Here is a 15,020-nt window from a genome sequence, read left to right as displayed (position 1 = left end):
TCAAAATGATGGAAAACAAGGACCTACAACTAGAATCAAAGGACAAATAAAGAGCTTCCCAGACAAGAAAAAGCTAAAGAAGTTCATCACCACCAAACCAGTATTACAAGGAATCTTAGAGAGACTTCTTTAGATGAAAGAAAAAAAGGTAAAAATATGAATAATAAAATGGCAATAACTACACATCTATCAACAATTACTTTCAATGTAAATGGATTAAATGCTCCAATCAAAAGATAGGGTAGCTGAATGGAGAAGAAAATAAGACCCTTACATATGCTGCCTACAACAGACTCACTTTAGATCAAAAGACACACACAAACTGAAAGTAAAGGGATGGGAAAAAGATATTTCATGAAAATGGAAATAAACAAACAAAAAAAAAAGCTGAGGAAGCAATACTTATACCAGACAAAATACACTTTAAAACAAAGGCTATAACGTGACAAAGAAGGACCCAGTAATCCCACTTCTGGGTATTTAGCCAAAGAAACTCAAAACACTACTTTGAGGAGACGAGTGCATCCATATGTTCATTGCAGCATTTTTTATAATGGCCAAGATGGGGGGGTTGCCTGGGTGTCCATTGATGGATAAATGGATAAAGAGTAGGTGGTACATATATATAGTGGAAAATTGCTCAGCCAGGGAAGGGAATGGGTTTTCGCCATCTGCGGCAGCATGGATGGACCTGGAGGGTATTGTGCTGAGTGGAGTGTGTCAGACAGCGAAAGATAGATGCAATGTGATTTCACTTATATGTAGAATCTAAATAACAAAATAAACAAATAAACAAAACAGAAATAAACTCATAGATACAAAGAACATTTTGATGGTTGCCAGATTGGGGGCGGGGGGTTGGAGTGGATGAAAAAGGGGAAGGGATTAAGAAGTAAAAACTGGTTATTACATAGTAATCATGGGGATGTAGGGTATAACACAAGGAATACAGTCAATAATACTGTAATAACTATGAACGATGTCAGATGGGTACTAGAGTTTTCAGGGTGACAGATGGGAAGGGAGGTGGGAGGAGGGTGAAAAAGGTGAAGGGATTAGGGAGTACAAATTGGTAATTATAAAATAGTCATGGGGATGTAAAGTTAAGCATAGGGAATACAGTTAATAATAAGTAATAACTATGTACAGTGCTGGGTGAGTATTAGACTAGTCAGGGGGATCACTTCTTAAATTATATAAACGTCTAACCACCACGCTGTACACCTAAAATTAATATAAAATAATAGTGAATGTCAACTGTAATTGAAAATTTTTAAAAGGAGGGAAGGATGAATGGGAACAAGAATTATGCCCAAATTGCCAGGTATAAAACAAGTAAGTCCTGAGGATGTAATATACAGCACAAGGAATATAGTCAATAATATTGTGATAGTGTGAGACAGTGCCACACGGTTGCTGGACTTATGGTGATCACTTCTTTAGGTACATATATAAATGTTGAATAACTATGGTCTACACCTGAAACTAATATAATATTGTATATTAGCTATATTTTAATAAAAAATATTTAACTAAGATAAAGGTGGGTTCTGCAAACTCAACAACAAAAGTAAGTATATGGGAATAGCCATGAAAACCTCGGAAAAGAAGAATGAGGGATTGGTAAATAAGCCTTACCAGATATCAAGACAGTATAGTATTGGCACAGAAATAAAGAATAGAAAAATAACAGAAAATGCTGTTCAGAAATAGGTACAAACATATGTGGATAAATAATATATAACATATATGATCTTTCAGTTCATCGGCAAAAGAATGTTTTATTTTAAAAACAGTGCACGAAAGCTGGCTAGCTACTTGGAAGAAAACAACATTATATACTTCCATCACACTATATATAAACATAAATTCCAGTCATAGTAAAAGATTAAAGTTCTTAATTAAAGACAGAGTTGAAAAATAAATGACATCCAGGGAGGAAAATGGTTTGCAATACATATGACAAAAGATTAACATTCGTAATTCACAAAGAGCACTTACAAACTGGTAAGAAACAGATCAACACCCCATTTTTTAGAAGGCAAAGACTATGATTAGGAATTCACAAAACAGAAAATGCAAATCACCAATAAATATGTGAACTCACCCTGGGTAGAGCCAGAAAATTGCAACAGTAAGATAATAGTTCTTACCTGTTAGACTAAAAAAGGTTGAAAAGAGCAATAATACCCAGTGCTCATGAGAATGCTAGGAAATAATTGCTCTCGTACACTGCTAGTGGAAATGGGATTTGCTACAATCTTTTCTGAAAATTATCTAGCAAGATGCAGTAAGATGGTGTAAAATATACGGTAATTGAAGAAGTGACTTTGGGTGGTGAACACACAATGCAATATATAGATGATGTATTATAGAATTGCGCACTTGAAACCTACATAATTATACTAACCCATGTCACCCCAATAAATTTCATTAAAAAAAATTTTTAATGGAGGCCATAAAAGAAAAAAATTCATCAATTGGACTTCATCAAAATTAAGTTTCAGGTCTTGGAAAGAAACTATTAAGAAAATAAAAAAGACAAGTTAGAGAGGAAAAAATATTTGTAAATCACATATCTGATGAAGGACCTGTTGCCCAAAATATATACAGAATTCTAACAACTCCATAATAAGAAAACCAAACTCATTAATTTTTTTTTAATGGGCAAAAGGTTTGAACAGACAGTTCACCAAAGAAGATATATAGATGGCAAATAAGCACCTGGAGAGATGCTCAATATAATTAGTCATAAGGTAAATTGCAAAATAAAATCACGAGATACTACTACATATTCACTAGAATAGCTAAAATTTAAAGGATAGACAATACTAATTGTTGGCAAGGATGTGAAGGAACTCTCACACACTGTTGGCGGGCTGCAAGATAGTACAGTCGCTTTGGAAAATAGTCTGACAGTTTCTTATAAAGTTAAACACACACCATAAAATCAAGCAGTACCACTCCTAGGTACCTACGTAAGAGAAATGAAAACCTAAGTCAACACAAAGACCTGAGAAAAAAATGTTTATACTGGCTTTATTTATAATCACCAAAAACTAGAAACAAAACAAATGTCCATCAACAAACAGATGAATGGATAAACAAATTGTAGGCTATTCATAATATAAAATATTACTCAGCAATAAAAAGGAATGAAATACTGATATATGCAACAAGATGAATGAATCAAAAAAAGTATGCTAAGTGAAAGAAATCAGACACACACAACCACTTTATTATTCCATTTACATGACATCTAGAGTAAAATATCACATCAGACACACCTAAGGACTGGAGGTGGGGAAAAGAGATTGACTGCAAAGGAAAATAGAACTTTTAGGGTGACAGACATCTTTTGTATCTTGATGGTGATGGTGGTTATATGACTCTATAGATTACACATTTGTCAAAAATGTTTTTCTGCATGTAAATTATACCTCAATAAACCTAAACTTAAAAAATTTTTAAATACATACCTTTTTATCCAGACACCCCACTTTGAAAAGTCTACTCTACAGAAATAAATGTGTCAATATGTATATAAATTAATGGACATTAATAGGGGGATGATTAAATAAAGTATGTTATATTCAATACTATAGAATATGATGTAAATAATTTAAAAGATCTGAAAATAGTCCTTTGAGCATTATGGTTTGTGGGAACTGAAAGAACAGTTCTCATTCCACTGATCTGAGCCCTTCTACTTAATTGAAGTTAGAAGAATGGGCCACAACAGGGTAGTATGAGCCTCTTTTGCTCAATTCATTTGCCACAGTCACACAGTAAAACTGTCCACAGGAATTCCAGTCCACTTTGGACTGAAAGAGGTACAAAACCAAAAGTGGCAGCCAATAACATGACAAATCCTCATAAGCTATACTGGAAAGCATTTTGAGTAATGCCATCCATTTATAATGGCCATGGATCAGGGTGCCTGGTTATTCCTTGCCCCCCAAGAGTTTATATTCTAAGCAAAATCCTAGAAAATGTATTGCACCTTAAAGGCTATCAACTTTTATTTTCTGTTTCTGTTTTTCATTTGATTCTAGTACAGGGATCCACCACAAAAGTCCAATAGATACCTCAAAGTGGAGGGGGTGTGAGAGGAAGGAGACAAATAACTGAATCTGAACCTATAAAAATTATTTAATAGATGTAAAAATTATCCCTTCAAGTAGTCTTCAAGCGAATTCATTCATTATGTACACAGCAGAACATTTTTAACAAATTTCCAGAACGTCATTACATTAAGAATCCTGAGAGCGCAAAGAAATGGAAGACATGATCCCTGTTCTTTCTCAAAGGCTCCTACCCAACTCTCCCTCTCGTTTGTCACTCCTTGATTAATATGCACAGTGACATTAACACTCTCATACTCAAGAAGCTACAGGACAAGCATACATTCAGGCGTTGGTGAGTCAATGTGATAAGTGCAGGATACAACTCATCCCTATTTAAAATAGTTCTATCACTGATGTTCCACTGGAATTACTCCATCACGTTCCCATCACCTTAGATTTTATTTCAAAAACCCACTAGGTTAGGTGAGGCTAACGTTATGTCCAATAGCATGTAAATCGTTCACATAAAAACATTAAGACTTGCTTAATACCATGGAGAAATATAATGTACTTTTCTAAACATGTGATACAACGGGGACTACTTCAATAAGATACAAGCATTAAAGGATGATTATTCTTTTCCATTAGTGGGTTGTCATGAGGACTGTAGAGTTGTTTCCTTTTATTAAATGGTCAGATGACCCTCAGAGCTAGGACATTATTTGCCCTCATCTGAGAAGTAGCTGTTTGAGAGAGATCATCAGCTATATTGCAGGTTATGAAGCCATGCCTCTCTCCTCAATGCTCAAAGTCAAATCAGCTGAAATGGACCAATGAAGAATGAGGCCTTGCTTGTGAGGTGGAGGGCAACCACCACTATCTTTAATATGCTTTTAACCACCTGACATTCCATGCACTTTATCAATTTCTTACTATACTGACATTTCAATCACTTTATTCTTTCCTATACTGTGATCTTAGTTGTTAAATTTTAAAATAAAGAATATACCACTAATTGACCAGAAAACAATCATGGTATTTGTTTCATATACATTTTATATACATGAAATTCTGTAAATAACTGGGGAGAGGAGTTGAGGGGAGGGCAGAGGCATGAAAAAGTGATCTCTTCTGAGATTTTGGAGGCCCAGTTTCCTCATCCTGTTCCCACATAAATACTTCCACTGCAGATATCTCAAACATTATGTCAGAGTTATACAAAATAAGTGGAACCTCACCAGGCAGAAATCCTAGGGTAGGTGTTCTGAACATGTTGGTAAAGAAAGTCACTTCATTTGAGAGGTCTCTGCCCCTTCAACCTCACCCTCTTTACCAATATACATTCATCACTGAAAAGGGAAATATTTACAAAAGTTAGTTTAGTTATGTTTAAATATTATGTTTAGCTGTCTGGAGACCATGTTCTCAAAATTTATACAAGAAATCAAGGATTAAACTTCATAACAATTAGAAAACCACACTGTGTAAAATCAAAGACTTAGTTAAAGGACATTAAAATAGCTTTACCATTGGTGCTAAACTGAAATGACTCCATCTCTTCCCAACACCTGGAACCAAAACCTTTTGAACTTTCATGTAAACACACCGGGGCACACCAAATGCTCTGTCTGCGGCAAGGTACCACCTCTGCACCGGCATTGGGGTGAAAAATGTGGAAAATGCCTGAGGACTCTTTGAAGCAGCTTGGGAGAAGTAAGAGCAGGAAAGAGGCTCTTCTCTAGGGTAAGTTTGTTTAGCGGAAAGTAAGCAAGTTGTCAGGGTAAAAGTTGACAATGTTGATTCCAACAGTTTGAACTGCGAATAAACATCCAAAGGGATTATGTTACTGAGAATTAGAAAAGATTCCATTGAACTCAATGGAACACTTGTGTTTTCAAAGATAATATGCCTTCAAGCCACACTCTGGATCCACAGTTTAGGGTTAGAATTACCCTAAGCCCTTTCTATGCCACATTAAAGAGCATGGGGTCTGACCTCTCTAATATGTGCCTAAAAGTATTAGAATAAGGATGGAATAAAAATATTTCATTTCCAATCATTGAACTGGAAAACACTAAATACATGTACAATTTGTACACTTCAAGTACACTGAAAAATTTGGAGAGAAATATATGTTCTTCCCAAACATCTAAACTTAAACACAGTTTCACTAACCAATTTAGGGAAATGCATGCATTGGCCATAAATCACTTTTAAGTCTTCCTTCTTTAATGAGCTATCAAAGAGCAAAAAACAGGGCCTATACTTATGAAATCCATAATCCTCTTCTCTGCTCACCAAAACCACATTTAAAGTCTGGCTTTCATCTCATGCTGTTGGGTTTTCTACCAGGTACAGGATGAAAAGTTGGGAAAGACTTGTACTTTTTCAAAAGCACAACAATTTGGTTGCCACTCAGCAATTCTTAGTGAAATGCCAGGAAGCCCGTTAAAAAGAAAGTTTAAATTTTCCTAACTTCGACTTTAAAAAGAAATAAGTGTGAGATGTTCATAGCCTGTCAGACATTTCATCTTTTTATTTTTTAAATATTCATAAACAAGGGAAAATACACTTTTGATTTGATAAAGTTTATGTGGATCAATACCACGCACGTCTGCCTTTCATGCCCTCAAGAAAATGGAGGCAACTTGAACTGCTCTTCTTAGTTCATCTCAAGCCCTTCATGATTCTCACATCAGAGTCTGCTACTAGAATCTTTTCCAAAACTTAACAAAGGCATGTAACTCCCATGCTCTTTACCAGCAAAGTTTGCAGGCAACCTGGGAAAAAGTTCTTTCTCCTTTGAGCTCTCTCTCACACATATTCACTTCCCTCCTAGAACCAAGGATGTAAGGGAGTACGGCTCAGCCTTACAGCCTCTTTGCTCTTAAAAAGAAAGTCAAATTCCCCAGATATTTTCAAACTCCACCAGGAACAAAACATGCTCAGCTCTGCCTGTGGATCATTATCTCTTTTACATTTCATCTTTATATTCACTGGGTTCATAGAAAGGGCATACACAGAAAGAGGAAAATAGCTGCTTCTAGACACCAAATTTAGTAATTCTCTCAAATCTACTGGCACACATCTAAAAAGTCCTATTTTTATAAGGCTTCATTAGGTTTTCATTGGTTCTGTCTTTTGAGAACACACATGCTGAATTGCCCATAACCTCAAGCCAAAATACATCTGCAAACTACAAGAAATATTTTTTATAGGAAGACAAGAGTCATCACATTTAAAAAAGGGATACAGTGAGTGGAGACAGACAGATGTGGGCTCATCTGGATCCCACTTTAGTGTCTCCCAAGCATCAAGTTGCTAACTGATGGAGGCCATCAATCGACGGTGCTCTAAGATTCCAGCCAACTCCAATAGCCTTACCTGTTAATATGAGATTACTGTAAGTATTGGAGAATTGCTCCTTTAGAAGAACCAGATGCATCTGAGCTGCTTTCTCCCGTTGGAGTTCCAGCATAACATCAGGGTGCTGGGCAATCTTGCAGCCTTTCTGTTTATCCAAGGCAACGTCACTTCGAACAATGTCTACAAAAAGAAAAAAGGCAGGCCGCACAAATGAAAAGCAAAACAACAACAACAACAAAATACACACATCAAAGTTCTATTCCACCCCAAAATGACAGAACTTATAAATGACCAGTATTTTCATCAGAATAAAGAGATTCAAAAGAATAAACCTGAGGGTCTCCAACTTCATGATACATCCTGCAAGTTTTTCTGGTCGTTTCCAAATTCTTGGGAGATTTTTTTTCTGTTTCTTATCTCTCTCTGAACTCATTTAAGATTATCACTTCTCCATCTCCCTTCTAAGTTCACCTCCAGTACGCATTTACCTCCTGTGGCCTTTTCTTAACATCTTTTACCATTCTTCATGGGGAAAACTAATGCAACCTTGTCTGAATACAAGTGACTATGAAGGTCATTTCCTCTACCTCATGCTCTAGGACCAGGTTATGATAGCTCAGGCATTTATATTCAGGATACTTGGCCTGCTTTTCAAATTTACCTCCCAGCCAGCCCATTCAGTTCAAACTCGGGCGGCTCTTCTGTGGGTTTGCTGCTCAGGATTTCTCCTGCTATTTTTTCAAGTACCTCTGAGTACATTCTGACTCAGTAATCACTCTTTAAATCCAGAAGTATTTTGTGAGTCACTGAAGAAAGCAGGAGTACAGCTAGAGTTGCTTTTCAGATCTGCCTCTTTCTCAATTACTTTCCCATTAGTTTTAGGCTGCTTTTTTAAATTCAGTATGCGTTTCACTCAAAGCAGATGTCTACTCCAGAAAACAGCCTTCCTCCAAAACAAATATTCATCTAGCATGTTTCTCAAAAATTAGGGTAGCTTTCATGTCCTGAAGTTACTTGTTTTACTTTTACAAATTAAAATACAATTCAGCTGATTATCATGAAAACAAATTGTATTCTCAACAGCAATCTGTATGACAACTCTAGAAACTTTCAAGTTTTACAAAGCAAACTATTTAGGAGAAAATGCTAAATAAATAAATAAATAAATAAATAAATAAATAAATAATAACAACTGCTCGGCCACTGTTGACACCAATGGGTTTGGAAGGGAAACGAATGGCTGTGTTGATAGCATCAATAAGAAAAATTTGGCTTTTTCAGCAATGCTCAATGACATTTTTACAAAAAATTGGGCATGTAGCATGAAAAGTGGAACATTGCTGTGGACAAATAATCTTCAAACCCATAAATAGAGCCCCAAAAGAGAAGCCCAGAGATGAATAAAAACACATGACAATGAGGGCTAGGATGTGTGGTACACCAAGATTAGCCAGATGTGGGAATGGTCCTCATTCATTCTTACATGAAAATAGGGGCGCTGTTTGGGAATAATGCAGTATTTATGCTTAAATACAGTTACACCAGTTTCTAGAATGTAGGCAATAAAGGGAACTCTAACATTCAAGTAAGTAACCAATCCCATAGATTTTTACTTTTGGGGTCAAAGATACAGTCTAGTTTTTAAGACCATCAATAGAAGGCAACAGGAAAATAACTCTAGTTTACATTTATTTAAATTACGCTATATAAAAATGTTTAATCACATTGTATCACTGAATCCTTCCAACAATCCTGTGAAAGTATGTGGCAGACATTGTTGATTAGCTGACCTAAATCCTAAACACAATCCCTTCTCCTTTGCCTTCCTCTACTGTAGAGACTGAAAAGCAAAAATGCACAATTTCCCAGCTTTCCTTGAAGCAAGAGGTGGCCACATAACATGGTTCTGGCCAATAAGCTGCAGACAGACATCCTTGGGGGACTTCCCTTGCCAAATTAAAAGACAAAACCTCGCTAAGAGAAAACCAGGCTTTTTTCCTTCAGGCTTTTAGTCCTTCCTATTCTTTATGCCTGAAACAGACATGAGGTCCAGAGTTGTAGTAGCCATTTTGTGGCAACGAGTCAAGAAGCAAGAGGACACAGGACTCCACACTAAAGATGGTGAACAGAAAGATGGGAAGAGCTTAAGTCCCTAAGGCCTTTATCGAGCTTCCATACTTGAGCTAGACTGCCCATCTTTTGATTTCTCATTACATGCGATGTAGGCACTATTTGTATAAGCCATTCATAGTCAATCACGTATTTTTGAAATCCTAACCTGTGTTTGTAATCTTAAATGATAAAGAATAATTTTATTATCCATACTGTATATATGAGGGAAAACTGAGGTGCACAAAGCTGAAGTGACTTGCTCAAGTTCACATAGCAGCTCAGTCCCCAAATCTAGTAATTTTCAAAGCCAAGGCCAGTGATCTTTCTGGAAGTTACTCCTATATAGAAACTCATGAACTTAATAGTAAAGGACTATAAACAATAAAAGTGAGGAACTGAAAAGAAAAACCTAATTATACTATTCCAGTAGCATATTATAGACAGGCTATCCAAAAAAGGAATATGGCTGATACTTTCCCAGAAAACATTATAAAAGTTGCACCAAAACATATTATAAAGAGTAAAGAGGAGTTTCAATTATCTTATACCTTTCAATAGAAGTCTAACTCAAAGAGTAGAACACCTACTAAACTCTCTAGTTCCATTCTAATAAATGTATTGCTCAAAAGGCAGAAGAAGCAATAATTATAACTGATATCCTCAACATCATTCAACCAGGACTTTGAAATAAAGTGACCGTATTATCTTAATATTAATAATACTAAGAAAAGAAAAACATGGCCATGGCCAAACATATGTTCTAGACTTTAGAAAAGTACATTTCAACAAGGTTTGGGGAAAAAATAGATATGCTGTATGGATTCTTTATTCAACCTTAATCTGTCTGACATTGTACCAAAAAACTAGATTAAACACAAATCAAGAATACTTATCAAAGATATACATGGTCATATATCTAGAGGAAGAGTTAATACCATAGATGATAAACTCAACATTCAAAATTATCTTGGCAACCTGAAAACTTAGGCTGAAATCCCCGAGATGTAGGTAAAGACATGAACACAAAGTTTATACTGAAAATTAATTACATAAGATAAGGTGGGAAGTCCAGACCAGATAGATGCTCAAATATTTAAGATCTTATTAAAATTTGTAGATTTGATTTGAATACAAGCTTAATATAAGTCAGTGACATGCTGCCAAATATGATATTGCTGCTACAACTATTAATGTAATCTTAGACTAAGTTGATAGAACCAGAACATTCAGAATACAGGCGGGAACATAGCCACACTGCATTCCATGCCAGCCAAGGGCAGCAAAATGAAGAATGGAAGTTAAGCAGACCTCAGTTCAAATTCTGACTTGGTGGTCACTTACTAGTTGCAGAAGTAAGTGCCTCTGTAAGCCTAAATTTCTTCATCCACTATTATGGTAAAGAGTCATAAAATACCTAGCCACCTACACATCCCACCTAATAAGAGTTCTACAAAGGTTAACTATTATTATTTTTGTTTTAGTATCCTACTTGTGGTATTATATTTATCTCCAGCTGTAATAGTCTTAGCAGGATACCAACCATCTAGAATTCATCCAAAGAAAAGTATCAAGATGGGAAGTAATTTTATTTTTAAAAAATAGCTGAAAATTTTGACAGTGCTAAGCCATATGAAAGAAGACTTGCTTTCATATGGAGGAGATAACTGACTTGCTCTGCATAAATCTCAAAAGTCAAACATTACAGAAGTAACCAAAATACATACTATTCAGTTCCATCTGAGAAAACTATAACAACAGAAGCTGTGATATAAGGAAAAGAGCTACTTGAGGATGGAGTGAGTTTCCCATTCCTGGAGATATTCAAGCTGAGACTTGGTGACACAGGCACAATAAAATGATTTCAGTATAGTCATCAAAGCCTGCCAAGTACAGGGTTAGGTACTTTCTCTGACATTATGTGAGGCAATATAATAGATAGTTAAAGGCACAGGCCTTGAATCCAAACGGGTACATCATCAAGAAAATGAAAAGACACAAAGAAAATATTTGAAAAACATATATAAAATAAAGTATATAAAGAAAAATTTTTACAACTTATAAAAAGATTATCAACCGCGTTTAAAATGAACAAAATATCTGAGGAGATATTTCACCAAAGAAGTTACACAAATGGCTACTAAGCACATGAAAAAATGCATAACATCATTAGTCATTAGGAAAATGCAAACTAAAACCACAATGAGGTGTTATCCATTAAAATGACTATAATGCAAAAGATTGAAAATACCAAGTGTTGACAAGGACGTAGAGAAATGGGAGCCCTCATACACTGCTGATAGCAATGTAAAATGGTGCAGACACTCTGGAAAACACTTTAGCAGTTTCTTAAAAAAAAAAAAAAAAAAAAAAAACACATAAACTTACAGTACAAACCAACAAATCACTCTTAGGAATCTACCCAAGAGAAATAAAAGCATATGTTTATACAAAGACTTATACATGAATATTCATAGTGTCATTGTGCATAAGAACTAAAAACTGGAAACAATCCAAATGTCTACATACTGTTAAAGGGATACACAAAATGTAGTAGCTCCATATAGTAGAATACTACTCAGCAATAAAAAGAAACAAATGATTGATACATGCAAACCTAGATAACCTCAACAACATAGACAAAGTGAAAAAGCCAGACACAAAAAGATTATGTATTCTATGAGTCTATTTATGTAAACTGTCTAGAAAGGGCAAATCAAATTATTTAAGACAGAAAACTACCAGTGGCTGCCTGAGGCTAGTATGGGAGCAAGGATTGACTGCAAATAGCCGTGAGAATGTTCTAAAACTGGATCGTGATGATGACTACGCAATTCTATGCATGTCATAGAAATAACTGAACTATACTCTTACAATGGGTGAATTTTATCATTTGGAAATTATGCCTCAAAAAAACTGTTAAAAGGTAACAAAAATACACCCATGTTCATAGCCAAACATGGTAAAAACCAAAAGGTAAAATAGCCAAAAGGTAAAAACAGCCCAAATGCCCATCAAAAGACAAACATAATGTGGCTTATACATACAATGTAATATTATTCAGTCTTAGGAAATTCTGGTATATGTTACAACATGGATGAACCTTGAAGACATTACACTAAATGCAATAATCCTGTCACAAAAAGATAAATATTTTATGATTCCATTTGTGTGACGTACCTAGAGTGGTCAGATTTTTAGAGACAGAAGTCGAATGGTGGTTGCCAAAGTCTGGGAGGAGGGAAGAATGGGACTTATTTTTTAATGGGTACAGTTTCAGTTTCAGAAGATGAGAAGTGTTCTAAAGATGGACAGTGGTGATGGTTGCACAACAATGTGAATGTACTAAACACCATTTAACCATACACTGCAATATGGTTAAGATGATAAATTTTGTTATGTGCAGAATTTAGGATGGTGGTTATCTTTCTGAGGGTGGAGAAAGGAGGGAGAATGTCATTGCAGAGAGGCAAGCAGAGGGCTGCGAGTGTTTCTGAACTATTTAATTTCTTTTAACAAATCTGAAGCAAATACAGGAAAATTAAGTTCGCGAACTCATCCTATAAAAAGTGCTACATATCTCATTGCTGAATATCACCACAGTCACCTTCGAAGTATTCCCCTTGGAAAGCTATGCACCCATGCCAGCATCTAGTCCACCCTTCAAAGCAATTTTGGAACTCTTTTTCTGGAATGCCCATCAGAGCTGCCATCCTATTACCCTTGATGTCCTGAATGTCATCAAAATGTCTTCCTTTCAATATTTCCTTTATCTTCGGGTAAAGAAAGAAGTCATTGGGGGCCAGATCAGGTGAGTAGGGAGGGTTTTCCAATACAGTTATTTGTTTACTGGCTAAAAACTCCCTCACAGACAGTGCCGCGTGAGCTGGTGCATTGTCGTGATGCAAGAGCCATGACTTGTTGGCAAAACGTTCAGGTCGTCTAACTTTTTCATGCAGCCTTTTCAGCACTTCCAAATAGTAAACTTGGTTAACTGTTTGTCCAGATGGTACAAATTGATAATGAATAATCCTTCTGGTATAAAAATAAAAAGGTTAGCAACATCATTGCAACAAGTTCGTGAACTTAATTGTCACACCTCGTACATATATATATATATATACACACACACATACATATAGCTATCCCTTCTCCATTTATTTATTTATTCAACCATTATTCATATCAGCATGGACTTATGGGTATTTACTTTATTCTTTAAGTCACCATATTTATCTATTTTGTTACACAGATTGTTCCAGCTTTGGCACTTTGGAGTTCTTTCAGGTCAGCTTCTGTGTTTTTTTGACATACTCCCATCATTTTTTTAACAGCACTTCCTTACTTTCTAACACCACAAATGTTTCAGATCATCTTTTCTTTTTTTCAATTTTTATTTTTCAGTTACAGTCGACATTCAATATTATATTACTTTCAAGTGTACCACATAGTGGTTAGACATATATATAATTTACTAAGTGATTCCCCCCGGTAAGTCTAGTACCCACCTGGCACCATACATAGTTATTATATTATTGACTATATTCTCTATCCTGTATTTTACACCCCATGACTATTTTGTAACTACCAATTTGTACTTCTTAATCTCTTCACCTTTTTCATCCAACCCTCCAAACCCCCTCCCACCTGGTAACCATCAGTTTATTTTCCATATCTCTGAGTCTGTTTCCATTTTGTCTGTTCATTCATTCTGTACTTTAGATTCCACATGTAAGTGAAATCATAAGGACATCCTTGTGCACTGTTAATGGGATTGCAAATTGGTGCAGCCACTACAGCAAATAGTATGGAGGTTCCTCAAAAAATTAAAAACAGGATCATCTTGTATGTTCCCTGTCCCAGACCTAGAATCATACACTTCTCCAAGGAGCACTGGCTCCTTTCGTTTAAGAATGGTATTTAAAAATATGGGTACAACATGGGCTCACTGCTACTGGGGTGTCACTACTTCTAGGACGTTCAGTTAAAAGAGCTATGAAAATTATACGTACATACTAACTGATGCATACACACATATCTATATTTATTTCTGTATCTATTTACCTGTATACCTATGAAAAGGGAAAAAAGAACACATTAGTTCAAATTGATGCCGCCAACTCCAATCCTGTACCAAAGGGTTCCTTCCAGCTTTCCCACTTGCTGATTTGCAATTTCTTTCTCTGACAGTGAAAAACCTGCTTATCTTAGACTACAATACATTCACTTTTTTGTTCAACCGTTGTGTACATGCAGTTTCAGAATTGCTAATCCATTCCCCTATAGGAAACAAAATTATCAACTCCAGTAGTGTTTCTTCCCAGTTCTTTTTTCCTTAGCCCTACAGTATCCAGTCAAAATAAAGCCACGTAGGTCCGCTCCTTCCTCCTCCAAGCCTTCTGTGTGGTTGTGTCATTCACTGTAACACAGTGAGAAACATCTGTAAATCTACACTCCATCTTGGGCTTCCACAACATC

At 35.8% G+C, this 15,020-nt stretch overlaps 1 protein-coding gene across 1 annotated transcript in view; it reads right to left on the bottom strand.

Moving 5' to 3' along the window:
• HPSE2 (heparanase 2 (inactive)) overlaps window positions 1-15,020 on the bottom strand; it is a 530,253-nt gene that overhangs the window by 478,346 nt on the left and 36,887 nt on the right. Inside the window, exon 3 of the mRNA XM_074339233.1 lies at window positions 7,452-7,613. Coding sequence (XP_074195334.1) covers window positions 7,452-7,613 — 162 coding nt within the window. The remainder of the gene's footprint in view (window positions 1-7,451; window positions 7,614-15,020) is intronic.

Source organism: Rhinolophus sinicus, linkage group LG07, assembly GCF_036562045.2.
Source record: "Rhinolophus sinicus isolate RSC01 linkage group LG07, ASM3656204v1, whole genome shotgun sequence".
NCBI lineage: Eukaryota > Metazoa > Chordata > Mammalia > Chiroptera > Rhinolophidae > Rhinolophus > Rhinolophus sinicus.
Note: the sequence above shows the minus strand (reverse complement) of the source record. Positions and strands in the feature narration are given on the sequence as shown.